This window comes from Triticum dicoccoides, chromosome 7A, assembly GCF_002162155.2.
Source record: "Triticum dicoccoides isolate Atlit2015 ecotype Zavitan chromosome 7A, WEW_v2.0, whole genome shotgun sequence".
NCBI classification, from domain to species: domain Eukaryota; kingdom Viridiplantae; phylum Streptophyta; class Magnoliopsida; order Poales; family Poaceae; genus Triticum; species Triticum dicoccoides.
In genome coordinates, this window is record NC_041392.1 from 530,988,172 (window position 1) to 531,000,780 (window position 12,609).

At 42.4% G+C, this 12,609-nt stretch overlaps 2 protein-coding genes and 1 long non-coding RNA gene across 4 annotated transcripts in view; 2 read left to right on the forward strand and 1 right to left on the reverse strand.

Moving 5' to 3' along the window:
• Nucleotides 1-643: 643 nt before the first annotated feature.
• LOC119331647 lies at nucleotides 644-2,016 on the forward strand. Its single transcript, XR_005160604.1, has 4 exons — nucleotides 644-693; nucleotides 1,290-1,349; nucleotides 1,444-1,531; nucleotides 1,618-2,016. It is a non-coding gene; the product is annotated as an uncharacterized LOC119331647 (long non-coding RNA).
• Nucleotides 2,017-6,756: 4,740 nt separating this feature from the next.
• On the forward strand, nucleotides 6,757-9,012 carry LOC119329316 (40S ribosomal protein S24-1-like). Its single transcript, XM_037602329.1, has 4 exons — nucleotides 6,757-6,983; nucleotides 7,070-7,240; nucleotides 8,570-8,656; nucleotides 8,767-9,012. Exons 1-4 carry the CDS (start codon nucleotides 6,858-6,860, stop codon nucleotides 8,794-8,796), a joined length of 414 nt encoding a protein of 137 aa, XP_037458226.1. The 5' UTR covers nucleotides 6,757-6,857; the 3' UTR covers nucleotides 8,797-9,012.
• A 2,089-nt stretch (nucleotides 9,013-11,101) lies between these two features.
• Nucleotides 11,102-12,609, reverse strand: part of LOC119334348 (tRNA A64-2'-O-ribosylphosphate transferase-like) — a 4,539-nt gene continuing 3,031 nt past the window's right edge. For both annotated transcript variants that reach the window (XM_037606932.1, XM_037606931.1), the window contains exons 6-7: nucleotides 11,787-11,846; nucleotides 11,102-11,543 (exon numbers count right to left, since the gene is read on the reverse strand). In XM_037606932.1, the coding sequence (XP_037462829.1) occupies nucleotides 11,374-11,543; nucleotides 11,787-11,846 (230 nt within the window). In that variant the 3' untranslated portion in view covers nucleotides 11,102-11,373. The remainder of the gene's footprint in view (nucleotides 11,544-11,786; nucleotides 11,847-12,609) is intronic.

A 12,609-nucleotide genomic window follows, 5' to 3' on the forward strand; every position in this document is an offset into this window, starting at 1 on the left:
GACGCAGAGGGGATTGGTGCTTCATGTATAATCAGGTTGCTCGATGGTCGTGGGTCAGATGCAACGGCTTGCGAAAGGGATTGTTCAAATTAGTAATCACCAATATCGAAGGCATTTAAATATTGCTGATGAGTTATACCTGGACTCCCTTTCGGAAGTTCTATGGTCGAGGGAGACGGGACATCTGCTTCATGAATAAACAAGCCGCTCGATGGTTGTGGGCCAGCTCCAATAGCTTGCGAAAGGGATTGTTTAGGTTAGTAATTTAACAATCACCAAATACCAATCAATTATCAATTAAATATACCTGGACCCTCTTTGGGGAGTCTATCAACATTGGTGATATCACCAAGAGGTTGTCGGAGCCCAGTTGTCGCCTTCATTTGTCGTTGTCGGTGTTGCTTAGCAAGATTCACCCTTTCCCAACGAGAACCAAACGGGGTCAAGTCGTTTGAGGACATCACTGTCATAGACAATTGTCATTGGCAAAGCAGACCAATAAGTACCGTATACTATATTTAACGCACTTTAATCTACATTGAACAGAAGTAAAGTAAGTTCTTGGCATGTTTGGTACAATAATGCTTCTCTTCAGTTTTTGTGCCCAATAACCAACATTGCCATGTAATGCATTGCTTGCTATAGGTTCCGTAAAATGGCAGCGGGTAGAGTTCTTGTCCTGCACAAAGGAAGGTAACTAACCTTCTTGTATTATTTTTATATCTGCATGATTTTGGTGGAAGCAACAGAACAATTTGAAATGCATTGAGTTGTGCAATGGATTAACTACTTTGGTTCAAGTTTTCTTCTTCCTAGGCTGGTCGAGATTAAGAAAAGCAAAAATAAATAAATAAAAAGGAGAGTAGATGAAACCACACAGAAAAGCATAGAGTCAGGGGACAACATGAAAATGTTGCTTTGGCCTGGCAGCATCATCTCATCCTCCATTTGTAGTATTTTTTTCTCGGACACAAATCTTGTTTCTCATACGCCACCAAGATAGGTTTGTGCCAAGTACTGATTTGTGACAAGTATATATACAAACTGAAGATAGTTCCATCAGTATATATAGAAACTAAAGATAGTCAACTAAGTGCATACTGGATTCCATATCAATTATGTACCACAGTTATTTCAACAAGCTCTTGATAATTAAAAAAAGGAACACTATGGAGCTAATCTGAAACCGCACAATCATATTCGTGCTGCATTTATTCGGATAGCGTTGCTTGTTGAATAGAAATCATGTATATATCAAATTATCCTCCTTAGCCATGTTCTTGGTACAGGTTACTTCGGTAGAACGTCGGAAAAATTATAGCCGGGGTTAGGATACCTCTCGAGAAGCAGTAAGTTTTCAAAAGGTTTGAATGTATACATATGTCAAGCCTTGCTATGCATTGGTTGTATACTTAAAGCAGTTTAATCTAATACTTTGAACAGGTATATGCCTCGCTAGCACACAAGAACAGTCAGGACCATGTACGAATCGGACGAACAGTTGGGGCTATGTCACACCACCAATCAAACAGTTGTATAGTTAACCCAGTCTCTTCCCGCATTAGTTTAACTAGAAGCGAACTGTGTACAGGTTACTAACCTGTGTCTCGCTCGCAGCCGCGCCGGGACCCGTGTCTCGCTCGCAGCCGCGCCGGCACCCGTGGATCGCTGGAAGCCTCGCCGGCACCCGTGTCTCGCTGGCAGCCGCGCCGGCACGGGGGGCAAAGTTTGAAGAAACAGGCCTCGCACACCTGATCCGACGACAAACTTTGAAGAAACAGTTCAAATCCACATGATCCGAACGCAAACCTGGAAGCGTGGAGAATCAGGCCTTGACTGCCCCGCTCGAAAGATAGGTTTTGAAAAATATTTGTTGTATATGGAAAGAGCAAAAATATTAGATTAAACTGTTGTTTATGGAAGCTTCTCGTGACGGAATTTTCCGATATGATTCCATATGATTTGATTTGATTGGTGTCGTAAATTGAAGGGAAGGATGGAAGGTTTGTTGTTTTATATGGAAGGGGATGGAACGTTTGGCTTGGTTTTTGTGATGCATGAAAGAAAACCGGTCTCGGTTTTCGGTGGGAAGAAAAAAATCGGTGGAGGCAGGGATCGCGTGGTGGCGTGATCGATGGGACGGTGGGAACGAACGAAGCGAACAAACAACTTACGTACTGAGACATTAGGAGTAGAGATATGTTTCACATTCTAGATGTAAATATTTTTCTCCTCAAACAAGCTAACTGATAACGAGCGTAGAATCTTTGACGGGTAAGTACGGCCTTCGTTTTGTAGTGCATCAGGCTAGTTATTATTAGTACCTCAATCGGCGATGTTCATTTGTGAAATCTGCTGTAGCAGTGCTTAGCGCAGTATCCTTTTCTAAAAAAGTGTTTAGTGCAGTTTAGTCCCATGTACATTTTTTTCTTGAGCCAATAGTCCCATATAGATGAAGATAATGCTTGAAGAAAAAAATAGAAGTGTTTTTTACGAAACAGATGAAGATAAATAAGGTCTAGTAGTGCAAATGAAAACGAACAACATCTTGCCGGCCTTGGTCTCCCGCCAAGACCTGGTATGTTTTTCTGACTTTGTCCACGAGACGCTGAAGAAGTAGTTGAAAAGGAAGACATCAAGCGTAACCACCTGAGATCATGCACAGGTCCAAATCACCTCAAACAAGCTTTAGTCAGCCCATCAAAATCCACTTTGTAACAGCGGGACAAATGCTTCACCTATCGGCTATCGTCATTGACCAGAGGCATGACTCCCTAGCTTTAGGACTGGGTACACTGCCATTGCCTCGACATTCAACATAACGATCAACGGGCTACATGACCATGCTCACCTCAATGCAAAAGACCACAAGGTCAGGATGAGGAAGGAGTCGAAGAGACTTGTTCCCGCACAATGGCATTTGCGTCTCCAAAACACCATTGCTTTTACACCAACACATAACCTTCATTGGGTTTGTAACATATGTCGCGCGTGGAATCAAACTCTCCTGCCAACCGTCGTCGGAGCAGCGGTCCTAGCTGAGGGGATATACAACGACACTGACAAAGAAGATAAAACACATCACTCTTTCTTGTACCATGAGTACAAGGACAGTATGCCACACTTCATCCGTGCCACCGCGCTAGGGGAGGTTCTACGGAACCCTCTCACTTGTTGTTCCCTTGTTTTTTTATATCAAAGTACTTTTTATTGCAAGGTGATTATCATATTATCTTTTACAAGAGTATCAACAATCTCTACGGATGAATTTTCCATCCGCACCGCACACACCTTGTTTTTCTTTTGACAATTTGTTGCTCCCTTTGGGTGATTCTACGGTACGCGCCGATGCTACCTCCTCAAGATAGTTAATGGGCGGGCCAGTTTAAGAAACTACACACATCACCAGTTTTTTAGTAAAAAATTTCTATCGTTTTTTGGGGTAAAGCAACTCTTTGTTCATCAAAAACCACAAGAAGTGGGATTACATTTGGGTCATGGGGTTCCAGAAACCACACATGATGACCCGGTCCTAACTAAAGGGACAATCTAGCTAACTTATGAGCATCCTCATTGGCTAAACGACTTTTAAAAGAAAAATTACAACTGAAGTTAATTGCTATGTTTTTATCTGCACAATAATGACTCCATGATGACCCCAACTTCCTTTAGCTATATCACTTATCACCTGCTGTGCATCTGATGCTACCTCAAAGTTCTGGAGGCCAAGATCTTCTGCCAACGTGAGGGCTTCGCACAAGCAAGCGTACTAGCATCTTGTAAACCGGGTATGATCAAAGATGAGTTCCCCATATAGTTACCATGATGATCTCGACAAACCTCCACTACCGCTCCTCCCAATTTTGAAACCCCTGGATCAACATGGATTTTAGCAAAACCCAAGGGTGGTGCTCTGGGGCGTGTTCTAGGACCTAGTCGCGCTCCACCAGCTCTACCACCCGCGGGCTGTTCCTTGATTATTTTAAGCTCAGAGATGAAACGGTTTATAAACACATGAGTTGCTCCGGGGCTTTGGAATATGCCTTCATGGATAGCTTGCCTCCTAGCAAACCAGATCGTACAAAGAGTGTCTGCGATTTTCACAAAGTTAGTTTTTCGGGAGCAACTAGTTAACGAGCGCTCCTTCGGGAGCCTCGCAACGATCAACGCCACTTGGCGCGCTCTCAGCCATTCGTCACGTGTCGCGCTCTGGATGCTTCCTTCAGATTTTGTTTTTTTATTATTTTTCCGCACGCGTTTTCGGCTTTTTAAACGTTTTTTTCTCCGGGTTTTTTCGACGTTTTGGTTTTCCCCCAGTTAAGCTGATGAGCCATACAATGAAGCTATGGGAGAGAGTCATTGAGCACCGCTTAAGAAGAATGACAAGCGTGACCAAAAATCAGTTTGGTTTCATGCCTGGGAGGTCGACCATGGAAGCCATTTTCTTGGTACGACAACTTATGGAGAGATATAGGGAGCATAAGAAGGACTTGCATATGGTGTTCATTGACTTGGAGAAGGCCTATGATAAGATACCGCGGAATGTCATGTGGTGGGCCTTGGAGAAACACAAAGTCCCAGCAAAGTACATTACCCTCATCAAGGACATGTACAATAATGTTGTGACAAGTGTTCGAACAAGTGATGTCGACACCGATGACTTCCCGATTAAGATAGGACTGCATCAGGGGTCAGCTTTGAGCCCTTATCTTTTTGCATTGGTGATGGATGAGGTCACAAGGGGTATACAAGGAGATATCCCATGGTGTATGCTCTTTGCGGATGATGTGGTGCTAGTTGACGATAGTCGGACGGGGGTAAATAGGAAGTTAGAGTTATGGAGACAAACCTTGGAATCGAAAGGGTTTAGGCTTAGTAGAACTAAAACCGAGTACATGATGTGCGGTTTCAGTACTACTAGCTGTGAGAAGGAGGAGGTTAGCCTTGATGGCCAGGTGGTACCTCGGAAGGACACCTTTCGGTATTTGGGGTCAATGTTGCAGGAGGATGGGGGTATTGATGAAGATGTGAACCATCGAATCAAAGCCGGATGGATGAAGTGGCGCCAAGCTTCTGGCATTCTCTGTGACAAGAGAGTGCCACAAAAGCTAAAAGGCAAGTTCTACAGGACGGCGGTTCGACCCGCAATGTTGTATGGCGCGGAGTGTTGGCCGACTAAAAGGCGACATGTTCAACACTTAGGTGTGGCGGAGATGCGTATGTTGAGATGGATGTGTGGCCACACGAGGAAGGATCGAGTCCGGAATGATGATATACGAGATAGAGTTGGGGTAGCACCAATTGAGGAGAAGCTTGTCCAACATCGTTTGAGATGGTTTGGGCATATTCAGCGCAGGCCTCCAGAAGCTCCAGTGCATAGCGGACGGCTAAAGCGTGCGGAGAATGTCAAGAGAGGGCGGGGTCGACCGATTTTGACATGGGAGGAGTCCGTTAAGAGAGACCTGAAGGACTGGAGTATCGACAAAGAGCTAGCTATGGACAGGGGTGCGTGGAAGCTTGCTATCCATGTGCCAGAGCCATGAGTTGGTTGCGAGATCTTATGGGTTTCACCTCTAGCCTACCCCAACTTGTTTGGGACTAAAGGCTTTGTTGTTGTTGTTGTTGGTTTTCCCCCAGTTTTTCTTAGCTTTTCGATAAAAAAAAATTTAAAAAACGCATTTTCTTTTATTTTCCTTTCGTGAAAGTCACGTTTTTTCTTCCGCGAGAGGCACGGTTGTGCTTTAGCGAGAGTCACGGCCGTGCCTTTCGAAAACGAAAAAAACGCGTTTTCTGTTTTTTTTCTTTCGCGAGAGTCACGGTTTTGCTTCCGCGAGAGGCACGGTTGTGCTTTTGCGAGAGTCACGACCGTGCCTCTAGGAAAGGGAAAAACAAAACACGTTTTCTGTTTTTTTTCTTTCGCGAGAGTCACGGTTTTGCTTCCGCGAGAGGCACGGTTGTGCTTTCGCGAAAGTCATGGCCGTGCCTCTAGGAAAGGGATAAAAACACGTTTTCTGTTTTTTTTTCGCGAGAGTCACGGTTTTGCTTCGCGAGAGGCACGGTTGTGCCTTCGCGAGAGTCACGCCGTGCCTCTCGGAAACGGGAAAAAATGCGTTTTCTGTTTTTTTCCTTCCACGAGAGTCACGGTTTTGCTTTCACGAGAGGTACGGTTGTGATTTCGCAAGAGGCACGGGCGTGCCTCTTCCGGAAAGGGAAAAAATCATGCTCCCGGTTCGGTTTTTTCGCCCGGTTTTTTTCGTCTGGTTTCTTTTTGTGAAATAAAGTTTGTCAAAACCTATCAACATGAGATCTAGTTTTGAAGATCTCGACGCGAGGAATCCAATGATGAAAACGGTTCGAGATTTGGACGCACGGTTTAAGAGATAAAACGTTTTGAATAAACGGATCTACGAAAAAGGGAAAACTCCCAGGTTGCGACAAGTGGCGCGCTGCATATGCGCCACCTGTCGCGACCTAAGAAAATGGAGTGTTCTTTGCTACGAGTACTCCTTTCATACTTTTTCTATCATCCTTCCTTATTTTCTGCTGGGCTGGGCTGCCAAGGACCAGTTGAGCTCCGCCCTAGTTACCTGGGCCTTTTTATACTGGAGAAAACAATTCTTTAACAAATTCGGGAGATAGTGAAGGCCCAGCAAGCACGAAAATGGGCTCCGAAGAGTCCAACTCGGCCCACGTAGGAAACGATTAACTCCCTAGGGTTTCACAAGATATATATATATATATGCTCAGCCGCCCCTCCCTCCCCTCCCTGCTACCCCCGCTTTCCTCCCCCTTGCGCCGCCGCCGCCGCCGCCACCTCCTCCGCAGTCAGCCCACCGCGAAGCGAGGTCGAATCAGCCATGGCGGACGCCAAGACCACCACGGCGGTCACCCTCCGCACCCGCAAGTTCATGACCAACCGCCTGCTCGCCCGCAAGCAGTTCGTGCTCGAGGTCATCCACCCCGGCCGCGCCAACGTCTCCAAGGTCTGAGATCTCGCCCCCCTCCTCTCGTTCCTTGGTTCCGTTGCATTTCGTCGTCGTTTCTGAAGCGCTCGTGTGCTTGTGCGCAGGCGGAGCTCAAGGAGAGGCTCGCCAAGGTGTACGAGGTCAAGGACCCCAACTGCATCTTCGTGTTCAAGTTCCGCACCCACTTCGGAGGCGGCAAGTCCTCCGGGTTTGGTCTCATCTACGACAACCTCGAGTCCGCCAAGAAGTTCGAGCCCAAGTACCGCCTCATCAGGGTACGGATCGGTTCTCCCTCGTTTCTTCTTCACATTGAGCTTAGTTGTGTCCTCAGATGTGCGCTAGTATTTGTTTGCGCTGTGCTCACCCATGGGTCGAGATGTAGTGATTTGTATTGATCTAACTGAGGCTTCTTAGTCTCGGTGAATTTTATGCTGCTCACTTAGGTTTCTTTTGATTCGAGTTAGAAAGCTAGATTTGCTTCCATTTTGTGTTTTGGAAGTGGCCTGATTAGCAGAAGTTACTGTTTGCTAGATTAAGTGAGTTAGTGGTAGGAAACTATAATTTGGAACGACTCGTTCTGTGGGTGTAGCTGGTTCTACCTTTTGGTTTGTTTGCTCAAACCTCAGTTTGCAGGTTTGAATGCTATTGTCAGGTTAAGTTACCCCCATGTCCTTCCAGGATAAAGTTAACCCTTTCTAATCCATCAGTGTTTGTCAGGTTAAGTCCCAAACCCACCCCATAGCTTGAACGAAATTGGCTGTTAGGTTGAAATGGCGCTAAGAATGGCATATTGTCTTGCAAATTGAGTATACTGATCTTCTATAAGTCATTACCTATCAGTCATGTGTAACTGATGAATATACTGGGGCGATACATAAGCTGTTTAACCAAGGGTTTGTTTGTGCACAAGCCTTGTTGTGGTTACCATGATGGTGCTGCTGGCAAGCTTAATGTGTATCCGACCAAATTATGTGTTTGCCTTTTTAGCAGTTGTAGTCCTCCGAATTGTTGAAGTTCACATTTGGGTGTAGAGATGGTTGAAGTCGCATCCCTACCATTATTGATATGGGGTGTAACTTGTTTCCGTTAGTTTTGTACTTTATGTAGCCCAATTATGTTGTTGATATGAAAAGGTGCTAGTAAAGATGATTTTACAATTGAGTATAAATGTTTGTATACGTCTTTCTTTTAAGGTGTGGTGCTTCTTTGTTTTGCTATTGTGGGTTATGTTGCAGTCACCTTCAGCGAGTCAGAGTTGCACATCATATTAGTTCATTACAATTGGAATTTTGGCTTAGCTTCTAAACTGACCTTCTAAACAGCTTTAATAGTGGAAGACTTTACTTGGATAAATTAACATGTGACTATTACTAGATTCTTGCTTGCTGCTGTATAGTAGTGCCTAGCTGGCTATATTTACAATTTCATCATATAGTGGTTATTTTCATGCATCTTTTGTGATCTGTACCCAAGCTTGACATTGAACATGTATCTTCCATAGAAGGTGCAACGTGGTGCTCTATAGTATATATTTGTTGTTTTCAATGACATTGTATGGTCCTCTTTCTATGTCTGGAATTGCTAATATCTTTGCATCTTGTCAGAACGGTCTTGCTACAAAGGTGGAGAAGTCACGAAAGCAGATCAAGGAAAGGAAAAACAGGACCAAGAAGATCCGTGGTGTGAAGAAGGTCAGTTTTAATACAGCATTTCTCACATCTAGTTCAAGTTGAACTTGAATATGCTCTCTTTGTTAAACATGTTGACCAAACTATATTTTCTGTTGTGTCATTTTTTGCAGACCAAGGCCGGAGATGCGAAGAAGAAGTAAGGGCCTTTGCTTGGTTTAGGACGGTATCCCTGTGGCAATGTTGCTGAGTGCTTAATTATAACTAGAAAAGACTTTGTCATTTATGTCATCTCCTGGTATGTTAAGAGGCATTTTGTAGTATCTTATGCTATGATTTTGAGGAACTTGTCAGACTATCATATACACCTGGTTGTCGTTGTTCTTGGTTTTAATACAGCATTTCTTGGTTTTAAAATGCATTGTGAGTTATTTTCCCCTTGAATGTTTCCATGTTGCGCAATGGAATGATTTCTTACAAGCGATTTCAAGTTCTGGTTAGGTGTCATTGGAGCAACTCTAGCGGATCTCTTTTTTAGTGATTTCAAGTTCTGTTTAGGGGGCATTGTAGCTACTCTAGCATGTCTCTTTTTTTTCTTCCTGGAGTATGTCTGGGTGTACGGTAGCTTTATAGAAGGCAGAATTGAACTTACCATGACACCACACACGCCAAGTCAAAAGAAAGGCACCACCTACAAAACAAGAGCCTATCTAAGCTGAGAAACAATTCTGCCTCTTGATGGAACAAAAATGTGCATCTCGACGTTGGAGACCTCTGAAAAAACTCGTTATAGTTCTTAGCTTGCAATCTCATACTGCCTTTGTCTTAAAATAAGTGTCTCAACTCTAATACAATTTTATACTAAAGGGACCAAGGGAACAACTCTAATACAATTTTTATACTAAAGGGATGAGGGAGTATTAAAAAGGAAAAAAACGACCAAACAGGACCACGACTATTTTTGGAGAAGTCAAACATCACAAACTAAGTAAGTTTGTGGAGAAAATATTTACATGTAGAATGCCAAACATATCATTAGAATCATCATAATATGTAGATTCATAATTTATATATTTGGTATTGTAGATACAAATAGTTCTTTTCATAAACTTGATCAAAGTTTGTAAAGTGATTTTTCAAAAAATCTATATGCAGTTCGTTATGAAACAGAGGGAGTATTTCATTAAGCATTTTGAACTATAAACATTGAAAATATTTGATTTAACTAATCGATAATCTCAACTTTCTGTATTTTACTCCAAATCATGTACTTTATGTATTTCATTAAGCATTTTGAACTATAAACATTGAAACAACGGAGGGAGTAGTGTTTATCCTTCCAAATATTTGCTTTGAGAAATTTTCCACTTCGCGTATCGTTGACAATGGCAAAGCATACATCATGTATTCCAGGCCAGTCTTGCGTATGTATTTGTGACCCCAGTGAGGTTGCTACTAATTAAGTGTTTTCGTGATATAACTGGTTTGTTACCTCCTCATAATATTCGTACCTCTCTGATCATCGCCTCTAGACTTGTACCATCTGTCAACCCTTTATTAGCAGAATAATAGATCATTTGAGAATGGGATATACATCCCATGTACTGGATCAACTGAAGACTCTAGGCTTCCATCGAGCCACTACTACATTTCGTTTACATTAACACCTACTCCATCCGTCCTAGCTTGAAAAAGGTTTTTATATTAGGGATAGAGTAAATGATTACAGAAAATAAAACCTTCATAAAATGGACGTTTTTACTTTTATGTTTCATTTGAGAACCCCTTGAACGCCTTCTCAAAGGGTTCTCAAAAATTCGGAGCAGAGTAACCAAGCCCAAGGAATTATTCTATCCGTTCTGATAAGCCAAGCCCATCTTGCTAACTTATCTGCAAAATCTCCTTTGACAGATGATCCTCTACTACATAAGACGTCATGTATTGACTCATCTTATGACCTCGGCTGCACCATTGTCATCATTCATCAATGTATTCAAGGTTTCTATCTAATATTGTTAAGTTTTTCACATATCAGATTTATGTATCAATTTGTATGTACATATACGACTATAAACCCTATAAACCCGATCACAATCCAGTGCAACATCATCAACGTGTTAAATTGCTCAATTCGTCACAAGCCTTTGCACAAGGTATTGCTTAGGACACACTTCCTCCGAGCTTTCTTTCCACACTAGCACACCGTCTGTTCTTAAATATAAGACATTTCGACAGTTTCTTACATTTGTGGACAAAAGGAGTATTAGATTCAAGACGAGCACTTCACATTTTGATATGCTAGGCCGAGTTTCCCAACCATATACCCTTTCTTTTTCTGAGAGGTTCCCAACCATATAACTGTAAAAACAGCAGTACAGGCTCGAAGAACAAATAAAATGAATGTCTGTGGGATTAGGAGTTGGTGCAAATAATGTTACATCGTCAAGATAAACCAGCCCAAAACTGTGGCTCCATCATTACAAGCTCTCTCACAAGTATAAAAGTCGGTTCAAAAAGTCACTTGGGTATTTGGCTGTTGCCAGTACATAACTGTCTCTAACTAATTTTCATTCAAATGAAGAAATGTTGATCAGTATGGGGTCCATCTGGACGGTGTTGCTTGAGCTATTCCAAGGACAACTAGTAATCATTAATTGGTCAGACACTAGAAGATCATTGGAGAATGAAGAGCACACAAGAATCAACTACAGGCCCAAACCTGACTATTCTGTGGCAACTGATCAGAACGAATGCCTGATCGGATGCATTTATCCACAGAACTAATGGGGCAGCTGTTCCTTTTCGTTGCATAGAAAACCATAGACCTGCCTCAAGTTTCCCCTAGATGGCCGCGCATTAACGGCGTATTTGCAAATGAACACCAGCCTCTTCCTCATCTCTAACTTGGTGATGTCTCTTCTCATAAAAGATTCGCCGCAGTCGAAGCACCCTTGAGATAAATACATACTGATTAGTTCAAGATGAATAGACATGACTTATTCGAAGTATATATAGTTCTACAGAGCACCTACCTAGTATTAAAAAAAAATTGATTGCATTATGGTTATCCATGGTTAGAAATGAGCGAAGAAAAATAAATTTGTATGTCATGCAGCTATGCAGATAAATAAGAACAGAACTCCTATTTACTCTTGAAACCCATAATTATAATTACACTCATGATTATGCTTACCAGTGTCATTGAATAACCGTGTGATTATTGCCAAAGCCACACAAATGCTTATATCTTCTCCTGAAAGGGCAGGTAAAGAAAAAGAGTTAAGCTAACAGGAATAGACAAACTTTTTGCTAAATAACGTTTTTCGAAGAAATATTGATCAAATAATGCCCACCCTAACATATTACCAAAACTGACTTGTGGTTGTCACACGACACTCGGTGATGTGGCATTTACTTGCCACCATGGGAGTCTAAAGTTAACTCAATGGGGCCACATCATGGTCTGTGGCGTGGCCAATGAACATTGGCATGGCACCATTTAACAGCCGGCAAAGGGAGCCACTCTAGCGCACTTTCTCCACCGACGGACCCAAAAAGGATTATTTATAAAAAAAAGAGGGGGGAGGGAGGTGTATTTTGCATCCCTAAACTGTCTGACTACCCTAAACTCTAAAACTGGATAAATATAACCCTCAGTGCTGAAAACAAGGTAGAGTACTGGTTTTGACTACTTCAAAGTGGTTTTAGATGACATGCTGCCGACGCTGTCTGCCACAGTACCTCCAGATCATTCAAAAAAAGCTTGAAAATACATAAGAGTGAGGTCTTCTATAATTTAACAAATTTAGAAAACAAACCCCCAAAGTTAAAAATGTATTTCCTCCTGATTTTCCAAGTTCAAAAGAATAAAAAATAAAACTATAAATATGACAAAATGTTTTCAATCTAGAAAATTTTGGGACTAAACTAGTTTCCCTGAAATTTCCACTAAACACAAGCGATGATGCAGAGCTCACATGGAAGAAAAATAGGCGGTAAGACATCTAGACACACTT